General features: G+C 36.1%; 2 protein-coding genes across 3 annotated transcripts; one reads left to right on the forward strand and one right to left on the reverse strand.

The window, feature by feature from the left end:
* Positions 1 to 389: 389 nt before the first annotated feature.
* Positions 390 to 8853, reverse strand: LOC130712569 (uncharacterized). 2 transcript variants are annotated; one of them, XM_057562398.1, is made up of 14 exons: positions 8620 to 8853; positions 8445 to 8529; positions 7706 to 7808; positions 7340 to 7424; positions 6686 to 6772; positions 5284 to 5738; positions 4669 to 4750; positions 4404 to 4580; positions 4268 to 4321; positions 3339 to 3431; positions 3178 to 3246; positions 2768 to 2814; positions 1602 to 2321; positions 390 to 935 (listed from the first exon to the last, which is right to left on the reverse strand). In XM_057562398.1, the coding sequence occupies exons 1-14, from the start codon at positions 8743 to 8745 to the stop codon at positions 560 to 562; spliced, it is 2559 nt and encodes an 852-aa protein (XP_057418381.1). In that variant the 5' UTR covers positions 8746 to 8853; the 3' UTR covers positions 390 to 559. The 2 variants fall into 2 exon arrangements, with proteins under 2 accessions (XP_057418381.1, XP_057418380.1); XM_057562397.1 differs by having other exon boundaries at positions 390 to 938.
* Positions 8854 to 11827: 2974 nt separating this feature from the next.
* On the forward strand, positions 11828 to 14634 carry LOC130712238 (uncharacterized). Its single transcript, XM_057562070.1, has 5 exons — positions 11828 to 11846; positions 12017 to 12673; positions 13447 to 13517; positions 13689 to 14091; positions 14187 to 14634. The coding sequence occupies exons 2-5, from the start codon at positions 12557 to 12559 to the stop codon at positions 14379 to 14381; spliced, it is 786 nt and encodes a 261-aa protein (XP_057418053.1). The 5' UTR covers positions 11828 to 11846; positions 12017 to 12556; the 3' UTR covers positions 14382 to 14634.
* Positions 14635 to 18005: the final 3371 nt, after the last annotated feature.

Raw genomic sequence — 18005 nt, forward strand, 5'->3', positions numbered from 1 at the left:
AGGGCTTATGGTGCTGGATTAGGAAGAGCCCTTTCTTTTCCAATCTGCTTGTGTTCCATTGAGATGCAAATGGGACATTGATGATAATTGCAAAAATTTTATGGTGGCATCTTTGTCAATATGATATTTCAGCACAAGCGGCCCCAAAAAGCTAAAAATAAAAGATGTTGAGATTAATTTACTTCTAAATAAACCCTCTTCCAAGCTATTTTAGAAGTTAAAAGCTCATTATCCAAGCACTACTTTTAATTGAAGAGGAGATTATGCTATTGAATAAGCTCCAAAGAGAGCTTCTTTACCAGTATCCAAGCGGGTTCATTGACAAACAGTTTTCTTCTATATTAAAATTAGCTTACCAGTAAATTTTAGCCGGTAATTACAATTTACGCATGCTAACCAGACCATGTACAAGTTCATCAGAATTATTATCATACAACAGTAACAAATAGAACAACATATATGATGAGGAAAAACTAAAATACATGAAGGATGAAGCCATTCATAGAAGCATCAGAACCTCTTAAAATTACATTATAGTACAACAAATTACTAAATATTCTTACACAGGTGCCGGAGAGAGTAGAAAGTCTGGCTGTTTTCTTTGTTGCAGTATCCCACAAAAGGGACATAATGGTCTTGACGATACTAGAGAGGAAGATTTAGTTGAAGACTCTAGATCTAGACAAAATGAAGACATTCTAAAAAGTGGTTCAGGTGCCACTCTAAATGCAAACCTGTGGCAACATACACAAAACCATAGGGGAGCACTAGGGCAAATCTCCATGGAAACAGAACATCTCAATAACCTGTGACGTTTAACATTGCCACTGCTGCAATTTTCACCTTGACAAAAACCAAACTCGGGGGACTCAAATAGAACAGATGCTGAACAATAACTGCATGGCTCGACTGCTGAGTATCCACAGGTCACAAACCTGCTATTAGCAGAAATACACAACATTGCAATTAGCATATTTTAAGTCTTGGACTGGACCCACAATTTTGTTCATTATAAGCAGAAAAAAAGGAAGGCAGAGTATTCATTGTTCAGGTAATATATGTAACTAAAACAGAAAGAAACTGCTGTATATGTTTTTTTGATAGGCAAATGTTAGTTGTTAGAAATGTTAGTAAATTAATCCCTCATCCGGGTTCAAACCCGGGACCCTTCACCCCACCCAACCCTTATGTCCCCAGCTCTTACCACTTGAGCTATCCTTAATATGAATGGGAAGGAGCAGCACTATACTGGTTGATGAGTAATATGGCTTTAAAAAAGGACATCGTTTTGTTTCATGATACAAATATTGGTAATCTTCTACTGTGCTATTGTTCCATTTTGAGTATACTCTGTCTCTCCATCAAGTTATACAAACAAGGAAAAAAGAATTGCAGCATGTACAGTTTCCACCACAATCAGATAGTGGTTCTCCGCCCTTTTTCGGAAAATATATATTACTCAGATTGACATCTGTCATCTGGTTAGCCTCAATTCTAGGACAAGGAAGTTTGTGCATAAACAAAGCTATAAAATAACTATAAAGTAACACGATAGGAAAAAGGAACATCATCTAAAATATACACATACATGCGAGCAGTACCTTTTCTCATGAGTAACGTTTGATGCAATGAATTTCACCTGCTCTCGTACATGTTCCTGATCTAAAGCAATCCATTTTTCCATCTGTGCTAGTCCAACAGGATACCAACAGCCAGGTTGGGAAGGAGTTGCTTCAGGGGGGGAGGACAAGCCATTTTGGAAAGCGGAAAAACTTAAACCCACAAGCCTTTCTCGGAGCTCTCTTTCGCTGCTTAAAAGAATTTCTATCCACGTAGTAATTTTCTTTTCAGTGGCAGGGCATGCCCCTTCCAAGTTTCGAATTTTGCTATTTATTCCAGTTATTTGATCAGCTTCCAGCTCTGCTAACACCACCCGTCTACATATTATATTGAGCAAGTGTAGCAGTCGAGAAGGAACGTTTGACAGGCTTGAAGAGACACGTGATAAAACAGTTTCAAGAGGAAGGTCCACATGAGATCCAAGAAATGATAATGAGAGCCACGTAATCAGTAAATTCTCTACATATTTTGGCTTGTTATCCTTGAAACCCAACAATGCTGCAATTATATCCCAAAGAACTAGAGGCTTATCAAGACATTGATATCGGTTTAAAGACCATATGATATTGGCCCCCCAATAAGTTAAATTTTTCTCGAGAAAACTGGAACTTTTTTCAATGTAGCAAGAGAAGGGAGATTTCAACCAAACATCCACATGTAGCCCACCAATCCAAAAGTATTCAATAGCTGCCTTCAGAATCCTGACCAAAGTTGAAGAAAAATGTCAAATTTCCACATTTGTCAATTTTTTATTTCATGAAATCTCTAGTTTGTAAGAGTTAAGGGATAAAAGGAAAGTAAAATATTAGCTAAGGAGCATAGTTTCTGGTCTAAACCTTCAAGATATAATAGCATAACCATTGTAAATATACATGATTTCTACAATTGGGCATTCTCTTGCTACTTTGGCCAGAAGTGACAATAACAACCAAGTATTTCCCCACTAGATAGGATTTGAATACATGAATGAAACGATGACACAGTGTTCTGGAGTGATATGAGTTCAATTTTTTATATTATGTATTATATTTCCAAAAGGTATCTGGGTTGATATACATTTATCATTGAACTCCTCCCTGCCCCAAAAAATACATCTTAACCCATAAAGGAAGGGGAAAAAATTGTCACTTGAAAATCATGTTTATACCTTCCTTCATACATTCGATTTAATTTCTCAACATCAAAGCAATGAACCTGCAATAAACAAGCAATGATGATATAGGAAGTTAGTGTAGAGAATAAATATTTGTGATTCACTCAACAGATTAAAGACAACAGAGACTCAAATTCAAGTATACTAAGATTCTTTTAATTAAAATTTTAATATGAAATTGACAAGGAATTAAGGTATCTCTGACTCTGATGAAGGATTGTGCAATAGTTTCTTTTGATGTTTTCAGAAAGCCAAGAGGTCAAGACCATTTGCTTTTTCGAAGTGGGCAAAGACTCTATTTGGATTCAGTAAAACACTTCAATTTTGGTGTATTAAACAAAAGGGGCATAACATATGAGGATCAATACTTGAATGCAGATTGAAATGAAAGTAAAATATCATACAGTTGCAATGACAAGATTTCCATGGGACACAGCTACACCAAAACATGAATCAAATGCATCTCTTGATGGCTGCAAGGAAATAATGCATATTTGATTTAGTAAGAAAAACAAAGATGAAACTGAAAACAAGATAGAAGTCACGAAGGATAGTAGTAACATACGCGGATTGAATCATTACTACGAGGCAAATCAGAATGGGTGGATACTTCATCTAAACGACTCTCGCGCAAAATCCAGCTACGCAATAAGTTATCCTTCCAACATAGGAGCAAACGTTCATCAATCATGAATACATCTATTTAAATACACATCAGAAGCACTACAATTTTAGGTGTTTGATGTTGTTGTGAATACTATTGTTATCTACTTTATTTTTTATCATGTGTCATCATTTCATATTTTATTTCTGATCATGTAAATCAATTTTGATATTACACTATTCATAGGATAGATCAATTCCCTTTTCTATAGCTTGTATCTCTCTTTGTAAATGAGTATAAATGATACAATTGAGAAAATATTTCATTTCTTTCAAGCGAGGATTATTTTAATAAGCTAACCTTGCTTTAAAAATCTTGAGAAAAACAGAATTTATACTGGATAACAAAGTTTTGTTGCATAATGAAAATCAGACAGTTGAAACCCAGAAGGCACCTCAGAATTTCATGTTTTAGAATATTAAGAAAATTCATCTATTTTAGGAAGCTTAAATACTTATTTAATTTCCTTTCGCTCTTCAGCTTCAGAGGAGGAAACAGTAATTTTGTAAATCGTTTTAAAAAGATCAGTTCACTATAACATTATAGATGAGAAAGATCAAGACACTCTGAACTGCGAACATGCTATTGCTAGCAAGAATGGAACTGCAGGGACCCAGCCATAATTCATGATAAAAAAATTAACCAATCATGTTTGATTAAGTAGGAAGTGGAAATAGAGAATGGAACTGGTGGAACATATAAAATAAGATACAACTGATGAAGAAACTTGGTATGGAACTATGGATAATAGAATATATGTCCACATAATTAAAATTTTAATGGTACATGGATAGACAGTCGGCCAAATTATAAATGGAAAAGAAAGTAACCTGGCTACAGGTGTACAGAAATCTTCCACCAAATGCCCAGGCTAAACCTGTAATCTGAAGGAAGTAAAACATGCAGAAATCAAAAGAGAAATGCCGCAAGCCAGCTAATCCAAAAAAAGGGAGGGAATAAACTTACAATGCAATCATGTGAATCATATGAGCCAAGCTTATCAAATACCCGAGAAGATACGTCGCATAGCCATATTTCAAACGAACCAGAACCTTTTCCTATGGCTAAAAGCATCTTGGAAGGGTACTGAGCATGCACAGTTACTGAAAGTACAGAAACTGGGATAGCATTGACAGTTATAACCTAATTAGAAATTGAAAGTTGCGTGAAGAAATTATTCACAAAAAAGATATATAAATAAAAAGAGATGCAGAAAATAAGTAGGAATTACCTCCTTCAATAACAAGAATGAAGCTTGATCAACTTCTGATGACTTCAGTAATTTGTCATTTTCACCTAACCATACCTTCACACTGAAAAGCACACATATTTCAGCTTAGCTCAGATAGTATGTGTAAATAGTAATATCATACGAAGTTAATCCAATCAGGAGTATGAGAGAATTGAGGATCAATCCTTATAAGTTTCAGAGCAACAAACTTATAATTAGCAGAATCCCTGAATCCCTATAAATACTTTATCCTAATTAAAAATACTCAGCAACCTATAGTTCATTTTCATCTTGGACATTCAAAACTTCAAAAAATTTTATGTGCTGTCCACTGAGTACATTAACAAAACTTCCTCAAACTTGAATCCCCAAATATTCCTCAAGAAACTGATGAAATTTTTTAAAAATCGCGAGAGAAACCATATCTCTTCTAAACCCTGATAAAGCATCGCTCAGAAACTTATTGAGAGCATTCCCCTTGTCATTACAATGATATAGATAAAGCTCAAACAACAAAGCAAGGTGCATAACTCCAGAACTGCGTATGGTAGCTTAATAAGATATAACGAAATCAGAGTACAATGTAACACAATTTAATTACAATATTTAACTCACCTCCCATCAGAGCTTCCAGAAACTAATATAATTTGAGGACTTGAAGAATCAAAAGCAAACAACAACCAACTTATTGATGTGACCAATGAGTTGTGTGCCTGAAGAAGGCCAACAAACTTTCCAGTAGTTGGGGCTTTTCTGTCCTCAATAGTATAGCAATCTGGTTCGTAAAATCTCCATAAAGAAATGGTGCCAAACTTCGACCCAACAGCAAGTAGACTGACAGAAGCAGGAGTATTAGCAATGGGATAAATTTCGGATGCTGTACGCAGCAAGGGAGACCACGATACAACAAGCGCACATAGCATTGCACTACGAGATGCATATTGACCAGCACTTATCAGTGGCAGCATTTGGCTCTCAGGCATTTCCTTTGACATTTTACCATTAGGTTTAGATGTCAAATCTGTTTGATCTGACGTATTTCTCAACAGACATGGTCTTATGTTAGGAACCTAGAAATTAAAAAACACAAATAATAGTGATATTAGGATGAAAATTCTACAGAAATGTTTCACGTACAAGTAGAGCTTAACCATAATTAAACATATGAGAAATGCTAGCAACACACTCCCAACACACTTCAACGTGATTGGAAGTCAACACATAATTTTAATAAGTGAAAGAAATATGTTGACTATTTTGTAAATAGACCAATCATAGGGAGTGTGTGTGTGTGAGTGTGTTGCTAGCACTCCTCTTAAACATATTTTACACCAAGTAAAGTAGTTACTTTATAGATAAGAAACAAACAACAAAGGGTTTTTGTTGACTTTATGTAGATGTGTGTGTGTAAGAAATACAGTTTAAAACCATTCATGTGTCTTCATCAAATAACCTAAACTTTTGGGATAATTGGTTCATGACAGTACACACACGCGCAGTGTCTCACACACACATAAGAAAAACTACATCACATTTATCTATATCCTTCCATATCTATTCAGGGGGTAAAAAAAGAATTTCCATGCTCACTCCTATTTGATGGCAACATAAGTCTATTCTTGAAACCTTTAGATACAATAAATGATTGTACATAGAACAAAACAGAGGCAAAAGTTACTTGTTATAAGGAAGAGACAAAACTTTAGCACAATAATCAATACATATTCAGATGCTGGTATACATATGGTATACATATAAGATTAGTTACATGTAAGTAACATAACACTAGTTCATAACACTTTATATATATATCCCTTGTTTAAGACAGTTGCTTGCACTTTGCAGGTTAGTAGTGTATCATATCTTTTCTCCTGACATCCAACAGATGAGCCAGAAGTTGATAAATAAGGAAAGAGCAAATGGATCCTGAGCATGATCTTTCCCATACTAATTCACCCCCAAGGAGAATTATAAAAGGAAAAAACAATCAAGAACATGGATGAATTAGATAACTTACTTCGGAAAGATCCAATGAATGAATCCCTGTACCTCGAAACTCCGTACATTGAAAATATTCATACAGCATTTCAGTTATATCCAAAACCTGAAGAAAAGAATAGCATATTATAGTTGAAACAAGGTACACATGCAATATTAAAAACTCTTCATTTCATTATAATATATTGAACAAATCCATAAATGGGAAATACTTTTAAAATGACATTCTTTTTTACATGTTTTTCTACACTGCCTTTCTTTTACTCCACAGATGCTACAAATTACACCAGTTCTGAATTACGTTTTTTGTTTTGAAACTGAAACAATATGGCCCCCATTAGATTGAGAGAAAGTAGAAACTGATTGCATTGAATTGAATCAGAACAGTTACATGCTCTAATATATAGAGGGAGTGAGAGAGAGGGAGACAGAGATAGAGAATGCTACGTGAGGCAGGAGGTGTCAAGCGTAACTGTAACTAGTTCTAACATAATAACAGAAATGGCTTAGGCTATGATCCAGTACATTCATGTATACTATACATTATACTTATAGTACTCCATACTCTAATAGCCCTCTTTACAATTTCAACATCATGTCTGTTTTCGAGCAGAAACATAACGGATTCCATCAAATCCAATTCTGCAGGATTAACCACTTCTATTACACATACCTCAATCCATTCAGCACAAAAATCACAAAAAGGCGGACGGTAAACCTTCACATGTCCTTCGCTTGTGCAAACAGCTATCAGGCACCTAATACATAAAAAGTAATAACATTAACTTCTCATGAATGAACAAACTATGACTTCACAGCACTCCAGTGAATTTTATCTACAATACTATGGAACCAGAACATAGATCCACTACTTTGGAAAAAGAAAACAAATTACCCAACCGGAATAGTGCTTGAAGTTTAACATATACCAGAAAAAACTACGACTCTGTTAACTTCTAGGAATAGATTGAGCTTCCAGACTCTTAAGGGGCTTAAAAAACCATCAAATGAACTGAATCAAGAAAGGAAAAACTCATACCCTGAATTTGCAGCCATTCCAAGTGGAGACCATGATATTGACTGGACAACAGGCTTATCATCCCGATATAAAGATGTGGACAGGAGGCATCCAGAGAGTATATCTGTGCTCAACTCAGTTCCAACAAGTGAAAAATCTCAAACTCCCATTTGACATTAAAAGTTATAACATACATAATTTAATCATGAACACAGGACTCATAAATGTTGCTTATTACTACATGATAGTGGCATGAATTCTGATGGCAGTTAGTAGTGAGCAGGGTTTTAAATTGCGGTTGCGGATGCAGACAATACGGGTTTGCGGGCGTCGCTGAGTAAATTTTTTTTCCATTTGCACCGTGTGTTAAAAAAATCAATAAATATTTTCATGCCTTTTATATATAATATTGTATACATGTTTATCTCATTTTTAAGCACTCTTATCATTCTAATTGACAATGTAAGATTTCAAGATTTTCAAATCAAACTAATTTATAACTAAATACATGTAATTTTGTAGAAAAAAGAACATTAATACTCAGTGAATGAATACACATTCACAAACAGTTAATTAGTTTCAGTTGTTTTCTCTATTCTGTTATTTAGTATCAGCAGCAGCAGCATTTGGCTTTGTCTATGAATAAATACTCAGTGAATGAATCATTAAAATTTCAAACAGAACACATGCATGCACATGATCATAGAGTTACTTTAAAGCAATTGAAGCAAAACAGTAATGTGATTTCAGTTTTGAATACCTTTTCTTTCGACAAACCCTACTAGAAGGGGCTCGCGTGGGGAGATTTTGATCAGGCCGCGTGGTCCATTAGGCAAGTCTGGTCTCTGAAAAACAACAAAAACCTTGTTAGAGTGAAAAAAACAAAGTGAAAAGTGTGTTTGATTTGATTTGTGTTGAAGGGAGAGAATTACTACCAGGATGGTAACAAGGTGGCCGGAGGCGACGGCGATGAGGTTGTCATCGGACCAAGCAATGGCGTTTGGAAAAGAGGGGGAACCCAAAAGCATAGCAGGTTCTAACGGGCACGGAGGACAAGCCATGTTGTGTGTTGTGTGCTGTGTTGTAAGTAACTGTCTACTGTCTAGTTTATCAGAGAGAAGATGAGGGTTCGAACCTAGGATGCTGCAAATAAATTGATTCTCGACAAGAATAATTTAGCTCAAGTTTCTTTGTTTTGATCCCGTGTACTCAGGTGCATGGTATATGTATAGTAGGGTTTTGTCACTCAACCCGCATAAAGGAATCGGGCGGGTTGGCCCATCAGAGAATGCGGGTTGGAAAAATCAACTTGTCTCGCTTAATAGTGGGTTTACTTGAGGGATTTGACTCCTAAAGACTAAAGAGAAAAATAAATATTCATAATGTTTTTTGAACCAAATATTCATAATTTTGGTGCCCACTAGGGTGGACTGTTTTCATTTTGGTCCACCGGTGGACCAGGGGCATTACAGACTTTGCACAAGGGTTATTTTAGGCTTTATCTCTTTCTATTCTTCTCCTTCACACTCTCTCCCTGCTTCCCAGACCAATCTAAATCTGCACCTTCCTCTCTCCTTCTCTCTTCCACTTTCTTCAACCTCCCTCGCCCTTTCAATTATGATTTTCCTCTCGTTTTTTTTTTTGAAGTTGCAAGAAAGCCTTCCTTTCCCATAAATCAGATAAAGCTACAAAAACCTCTGGTCTTGCAGGATCAATATTCAATAAATCATGTATTAGCTTGTTTAGCTTTGAATATTCAGACTTCAGCTTTAGAAGCCTTGCATATTCATCCATACCCATCTTTCTTGCCCCATCATCATAATGACTGAATAAGAAGTCATCAAAACAAAAAAATTGAAAAGAGATGAAAAATGGTTAGAATTTTAAAAGAGTAAAAACACCAAAGACACAGCATGAATCAACCAAATGTGGAAAAAGAATCAAAACTTTTATATCTTTCTCCTTTTCCCCCTTTGCTCTAAAAAAAAAATCAAAACTCTGATTTCCCATTTTCCCACCGAAATTTCAGGAATGCCATTCATTTTCGTTCTTATCTTCTACTGGTATTTTTTTTTTCTACTTTATACAATTTAATTTTACATTTTGTGTTTTTTAATTTCACTTTTTTCTTTTCATTGGTAAGGGGTGGGTGAAGAACAACATTGAAAGTGTAACACCAACATCATATTTGCAGTGTTAAATTTGTGGAATGAGAAGGAGGGATATTGAGAGAAAGAGGAAGCCAAACCCTGTAAGATCAACGCTAAACCCAACCCCCTCTCCCTCCACTCTCTCTTCCCAACAACCAAGGTTGGTTCTTCGATCGATGGCAACCCAATAAGCTTAGATCTGCTTCGGAGGTAGCAAGATCCGCTTTGATCTGCTGTGTTTTATGGAAACCCAACCCAGCAAGCTTCGAAGGCGCATCGACCCAGTGGAAGAATAATAGAAAAAGGTGGAAAAGAAGAAAGGGGGAAAGGCCAGGCGTGAGAGAACTGTGTGAAAGGTGAAGCAAATGGTGCAAAGAAAGAGGTAGATCTACAAATCTGTTGAAGGAGGGGGTTGATTTACAGTTTTATCCTTCTATTGTTGATTCAATCTTAACCATTCATTTAAAGAATATTATAGGAATCTTAGATCTAATGGTATTAAACCAATGGTACACCGGTGGACCAATATAATAAAGGTCCACCATAATGGGCACCCATAATATTAATAGTGATTACTTGACCCCCACTCACTTTAGAGGAGCTAGACCCGGCGGGTCAGTCCATGAGTTAGCCAGACAAAATCCATGTATAATACATTTAAAATACGTTTATAAAAAAGTAAAGTAAGTTGGCTTGACGGAAGCCCGTGCGGATTAGCGGGTTATGGAACCGAGTTGGTGGGTTCGTGAGTCGCAATTGTCTACCTGATCTTGCCCAACTTTAATGGGTTAGCAGGTAGGCCTGGTGAGTCATACCCGCTTTGACACCCCTAATTTTTTTTTTTCAAATTTGAAGGATAATAGAAAAAAAAGAGAGGTCCAAGCCCAGATTAGCACAAAAGCGGCAAAAAGAAAAAAGAAGAGTGGACCGATTGACAAAGAAAAAAAGTGGACCGGGTTGACAAAGAAAAAAGAGTGGACCGGGTACGCGCTACTCATTCTGACATGCTCACACGTACACAGAGAGAGAGAGAGAGTCACCGACAACAAGTGGTAGCAAACGCTAGAAAACAAACTCCAACATCAACAGGCACCAGCAACTTTACCTTCACTGCCTGCAGCACTCTCTGGTCACACAGCAGAATCTTGCTTTAGGTGACTTCTCTGTGATATGTTATTTGTTTTTAATTCTTACCATGCTTGTGGATACTCCCCACACATGAGGCTGAGAGAGTCATTAATCTGCATATTTAACAGCAAAGTGAATGGCTAGTAAAATTAAAAATTAGTACATGCAAATAAATTTACTGTCTCCTACTTTTCCTCTTGGAACAAAAGAAAAAAACTGTTTAACATTTTAGTTGAAATGAAATCAACAAATAGCTAGGAGAGACCTTAAAATCTGTGGCTGTGGTATTGCGCCAAGCTAACAACAAAAAGTGAAGGGTAGTGGTGGTGGAGCTTTCAATGAGCAGTAGTGGCTACTATTGGGTAGGTTCATACATAAAAGTCCTGAAAGTAGGTCTTGGTGGCTTCTTTCCAATTCCATTCATGAAAATAGAGGAAACATTAAATAAATTTCTTTCTACTTATTAGTACTACAAAATAAAATATTTTTCAAGATATTAAATGCATTTTTTATTAGTTTTTTTTATGAAGTACTAATAGCAAGAGGATTTTTATAGGAGTCCTTTTCCACAAAAAGCAATGTCAAATGGGAAATTTTGTTCTTTACTTTACCTGCTTCAATTTCATCATGAAAAGGTCATATTGGTTTTCTTTCTCCACCCAGCTAGGACAATGGGGTGAAAAGCAGAAAAAGAAGCACCACACACATCAAACAATGACAAGGGCATACAGGTAATTCATCACCAATTGACCCCTTGCATATAATAAAGTGTGAACTGTGTATCATTCATCATCATAATGGCCACCATGGCATCATCAAAGAGCATGACCCCAAACAAAGTCCAAAACACTCAATCCACCCACCCTCCAAAGCCTAAAAATAAGGTTGCAACCAAAGAACAACTGCTATAGAATAGCAGCAGAAACCTTTACCTTTATTTTTTTTTTTCCAGCCCCTAACCTATCTATCTATCTACCTTGAAATTCAATACAATATCTTTCTCTTTCTATGTATATGTATATCCCTCTGACCCATTCTTTCTCTCTCTACACAGGAAATGGCAAATCCAATGAAAGAAGAAGGAAAATGGAACACAAACAACAACAACCTCTTTCTTTCTCTCTCATCAATGGCCCAGCTGGACCAAAATTTATGTTTGAAGAAACAAAAACAAAAAAGAAAGAAAGAAGAAAAGAAGATGTGTTGAAATGTCCTCCAACCAAACCCACCTCACCTCACCTCACCTCACAACTCTCTCTCTCATGAAACCATGTTCACCGATTTGCCCTTCTGCAAGACCCCAAAAAATCCAAATCTTCATCACTGGTCTTCCAATTTTTCACCGAGTTATGTGGGCTTTTTGGGTTTCTTTCTTTCTTTCTCTTCGGTCAGAGTTAGAGTTTCACACAGAAAAGAAAACACAAAGAACCTTCTTTCTTACCCCTTCATTCATTCACACACACCCTTTTTCTCTCTTTCTCTTTCTCTCTCACGTTTTCTCTTCCACCCCACCTTCTTCTTCTTCTTCTTTCTTCTTCCTCTCTATCTGCTTTTTCACCTTTTGTAGTTGGTTCTTGTGTTCTTCCTTGATCTGATGAAGAAGATGAAAGGTGTTGTTGTTTCCATGGAGTCTCCTTCTGATCTGTTTATGGATCGAAGGGCGATGTTGAGGCACCAGAGTCTCTTGCAGGACTATGAAGATCTGCATAGGGTAACGCCTTGCCCTAGTTCTTAAAGATTGATACTTTTCTTTGTGGGTTTCGCTGGATCTGGTTTTTTTTCTTCCTTTGATGTCTTTGTGGCTTTTGGTTGATTTTGATTTAGGATGATTGTCGTTTGTTTTGATTGAATCTTTGTTTTCTGATCTGATGGGATGGTGTGTTTTCATGTTGATCCTTGTGTTATTTTGTATCTCTTGATTTTATTGAGAATTTCTTCTGTTAGGTTACCTCCTATAAAATTTTGGAGTGTTTGATTGTGATACATATGACACAATAGTCACATAGCTGTCTGTGCCCTTCTGAGTGTTCTTATGTTGTTTTACATTTTCCAAAGCTTTTGGAGCCATTACATAGTTTTTAATCTCAGCCTCTTGGGTTGTATATTTTGCTGGATATCATATTTTCAGTATGAATTTAGACTTATACATGTTTGGAACTTGATTGTAAACCCAAAACTAATTCTGGGAGAAATTTTGTGAGGGGCTTCTGGGTGTCTGAATTGATTCCAAGGAGAAAAAAACTGATTCAAATAAGCTAGAACCTGAACCTAGGAATTAAGTGGTGACCATTTTTTAATTAGTCTCCTTTTGTGTTGGGACTCGGGGTTCACTTAGTTTAGTTTTGTCTATGATTATAAATTAGGTTGTTTTCTCTTTTATATTTTCTTTCATGCTAGTTTTGTTTGAATTGTTGTAATAGATCTTGCCAATCTCATCCATGAGATTTTTGAAGAATTTTTCTCATTATATTTTGTAATGTTCAGGAAACTGAGGCCATGAGAAGGAAATTGCCAGCTATCAAGCAGAAGAAGCTGACACTTTCTGCTGACGTTCGGTAATGTCCTTTCCCTGAATACTAATGGTTTTAAATTTTCATGTGTTTGTAAATCCTTCTAGAATTGATTCGAATGCCGAAATCAATTATGTTGAGAAGCTTACGTGAGTAGCTTCATTTAATTTATTATCCGTAGCACTTACGCTGAGCACAATCTCTCTTGAACTGCAGTTTTTTGAGGCAACGTTACCAATACTTACTAAAGCATCCTCTACCCAAGCCTCAGCCAAAGCAACAAGTTCTAAAGCCGCAAAAGATCAAAATCCAAGCGCCAACTATCCCAAAGGGAAGGAATTACAACAGGAAGGAATCTACTTTGCGACCCCCTCGCATTGCTTCTAATATGAATCCTCCAAAAGAAAGGAGTTCCAATGGTGGGGTTGAAAACACATTGCAAAAGTCTGGCCATGTGTTTGATTTAAACCAAAATGCTAGGAATTCTAGTAAAAAAGATGCTTCCTTTCACAATTCTGCTCCTGTGCTTGACTTGAATCATGATAGGATTCACAGTGGGAAGGAAACCAGTCAAACCACAAAGAGTAGTGCTCCGTTTTTCGACCTGAACCAGATTTCGGTAATTAATTGCACATGCCGTGTTTACATGTTGAGTCCTTGTTTATGTTTGGTTCTAGTATACTTATACTTCCCATCTGTTTTGTTACTGTGCAGAGAGAAGAGGAGGAATTACAGGGAAACACTGAGCCGTTGTGGATTGAGGAACCAAAGAGAAGTGCACTAAGAGTTGTGAGTGAAGAGCAACTCAATGATGTGAAGCTATCAGTTTGTAGGAACATTGGGGATGGACCAAGTAGGGCAGTGAAAAGAAAGATTTCATGGCAAGACCAGGTGGCATTGAGGGTTTGATCCTAGTACAGTAGGCTGAACTCCTTGTTTGCCACTTTGAAATGTGTAGTCAATCTGAATCTGCCTTGACTTTTAGCAGTGTACTTCGTTCACCAAAACCATTCTAGTTTTATGTTTCATCTTGTAAAGATAAAATATACCTTATAGATATGCTCAATATATGTTTTAGATGAAATGGAAAATTTATAACCAGAAATCATGTATTTCTTGATTTATCTTTTGCACAAGTTAGTCCAAAATTGGATTTGGATTCTATGGTTGATAGCATGTTTCTATCAACTTATTTTTCCTCAAAATCAATTATGTATTCAGAATCTTTTTGTACTTGTTTAGATCCTTAGGTTTTGTTCCTCTTTGTGGCCAGTTTTGAAGGCTTGGTGCTGGGGTTGGTTGCTTTGTCTATGATGTCTATACATTAGTTCCACTTCCACCTAGTAACTCTGCATTGGTCCTACTCAATATTTAAATTGCATAACATAAGATTCTCCGTGATGACCAATCATTACTCTATTGTATTTATGTGTTAATATGACTGCCATTTGGAGGAAATCTAGGTAGAGAGAATAATCTACTTGACCAGAATAAAGGTCCTTGTTGTAGTTCTACTATGAAGTAGTTGCCAAGAAACTAGTGAATAACGTGACCAACAAGGTGACAACTGACAACAGGTTAGATAGAGAGTAATGGATGTCAATGTTTATTTATGGATTTAATGTAAAGACACCCGCTTGAATTTAAATTTCATAGATAAAATTGTTGGTTTCACCAAATAATGATTGATTAACTTCTATTGCATGCTGCTTTAGCCATTTGAACAGCATGCTTGCTTTCAAACATAGGTTAACATGAAATTTGTTCTGTACACAAGTGGTTAAGAGTTTGAATCCCAACTCTTGAGAATAAAATAAATTCATTGGTTAGCCTCTTACTCCTTGATGCGATGAACGTGTTGTGAGGGTTTAGTCTCACAACTATCAACTGTGAGAATACATTAATCAATTTAAAAAAAAACATAGGTTAACACACCTCTGCCAAAAACCAAACATCCTAATCAAAAGAAATTAATCTATTCATTTTGAGTGTTCCTAATAGGTATATCTATAGTGCGAAGAAGAATTCTAAAATGGGGTTGCTACTTGCTACACCAATAGAAAAGAATAAACAATATAATTTAAAGCAGTAAGTTCCTACATTAGGGCATATAAACTGTTTGTATCACTACTTTTGAGTTTTGATTGAACATTAATTACTATTTAGCATGAAATTAGAGATGCAATCACTGCAGGGGAAGGAGGAATAAGCAGTGATTAAAGATTAGCTTAAAAATCACTCTCAATATTCATGCACATGATCAATGTCAACGTACAACTTCAACATTGCCATGAAAGATTGTTGCTCAAAAGCGTTCATCGTGTGCTTTGTGTCTTCATCGCCACATATTTGAAATTTATTTAGATCATGTGAAACCAAAAATATACAAGTCAAGGTAAGGTAGAAATAATTTGGTTAGATGTAAGCTTTAGCTCTCTCAAGCCATTAAATTTCCTACCGTTCCAAAAACAAAAACAATAAGTTGACTATAAAATTAATAAAATAAAGAATTTTAAAGTGTGGTTAGATGTTTGGGCACTATATTATCTAAAATTCTAAACTCACATTCATATTCACATATTTTTACAGGTAATATTCCTGAATCCATATTTGATATTAAAAAACTATTGATTGTGATTTGATTTGTGAGTAATTTTTCCATAGGCTTAATCCTCATATTAGTCTCTGTCTTTGTGTCGCCGTCTGAGGTAGGTCCCTGATCGGAAAAATTTGTGGAAAAGGTCCTCATGAATGAAAAACGTGTGGAGCAAGTCCTCGCCGGAGCCCGGAGCACCGGCGAGTGATGAAGTGACATGATGACTGGATAATTGATGATGACATGACTTTTAAAAAGTAATTAAAAAATAATAATTTACAGATCACATAATTAAACATATTCAATACGGAACCTCATCCTACCAAACTTCATCTTCTCCACCAAACTTCATCTTCTCCTCCATCTTCAAACCTCATCCTCTGCCTCAAACTTCCTGGCCACCCAGAAGTGTAAACAGCTATCCCAAAAGTAAACAACCCAACGTGAAGTGAAGACCCAAAAATTCCTCATAAAAATCAAACACTCCAATTAATCAAGATAACAAAAGGAAAAATAATCGCTGTGCAACCCAAAGTGTATTATCTCAGTTCTAGTTCTAGGTATATGTGTTCTCATTAAAGATGTTCTTTCACTACCAGAGGTCCCACCCCTGAGCCACCATCACCACAGAATCTAAACCTTAGAAATGCTATGTTTGGCATGTTTAGTTGATAAGCTAGCTGAAAGCTGAAAAGCTAGCTGAAAGCTTATAAGCTAGCTGATAGCTGAAAGCTGATAAGCTAGCTGAAAGCTGAAAAGCTATGTGATTGAAATAAAAGTGTTTGGTAAAACTAGCTGTTAGACAAGCTGAAATTGTAAAAAGACATAAAATGACATACTTGTATAATTATTTTTGTATTTAACATTACTTTATTTTCACATTAATATATATATGATATTAATATTAAAATTATTATCACTTTATATATTTTTATTAACTCAAGTTATTTATCATCTTAGTATAATATTTTTAATACATGTGGTGCACAACGGTGTGGCGGGAATGGTGACGAGAACTGCATACGTAAGTGTGAAGGGAAAATATGTTTGGTGCTTTTATTAATATATAAGGGTAATGGTGGAATTTTAATAAAATAATAAGGATAAAAATGAGAATAAATTTAATAAGCTATAAGCTTTAAGCTATAAGCTACCTGAGATAGCTTATAGTTTAAAGCTTTAAGCTACTGAAATAAGCTCCTTCACCAAACACTTTTGAAGAAAGCTAGTCAAATAAGTTTTAAGCTAGTCAAATAAGCTATAAGCTAGCTAAAATGACATGTCAAACATAGCCAAAGTCTCACCCTTGAGCTGCCTCCACCACCAGAAATCCCCAAATCAAACCCAAAAAATTAAATCACAGAAATCAAATCCACACATATTTCGTCCCTTTCTTCATCCATCTGGGCTTTCCCGATCTCGTCCCTTTCTATCTCCAGGATCTCTCTTTCTCTCACTGGCAACGGTTTATGGAGAACAGGTTATCCTCGGATCCTATTTCCTCTAAGCTTGTCGTGGAGGACCCTCCGTTCAACGGGTCCGGCATCTCGCCCCTCCTACGCCACCAACCACGATTGGTACAATGAAGCTCATGAACTTTGGTTCAATGAAGGCTCAGATTTGGTTAATGAAAGCTGGAACTTTTGGAAGATGAAGCTCAACTTTGGTTCAACTTTGGTTCAATGAAGCTCAGATTTAGTTATTGAAGCTCAGGGTTAAGATTCTAGCTTGTGAGATGAGGAATTCTGCGGCTTCTTTGTAACACGCGGGTTTGGTTGGTCCGTTTGGATTTGAAGAAATAGATTGGGAAGGAAAAGAATAGGAAGAACAAATGAACCCTAATTTCTGAGTTGATGCAATTTGGAATTGGGGTAATTTGGGGGGAATTAGGATTAGTGTGGGGAGAATTAAAATTTGTTAATTAGATTTGGGTTAGA

Source organism: Lotus japonicus, chromosome 4, assembly GCF_012489685.1.
Source record: "Lotus japonicus ecotype B-129 chromosome 4, LjGifu_v1.2".
NCBI lineage: Eukaryota > Viridiplantae > Streptophyta > Magnoliopsida > Fabales > Fabaceae > Lotus > Lotus japonicus.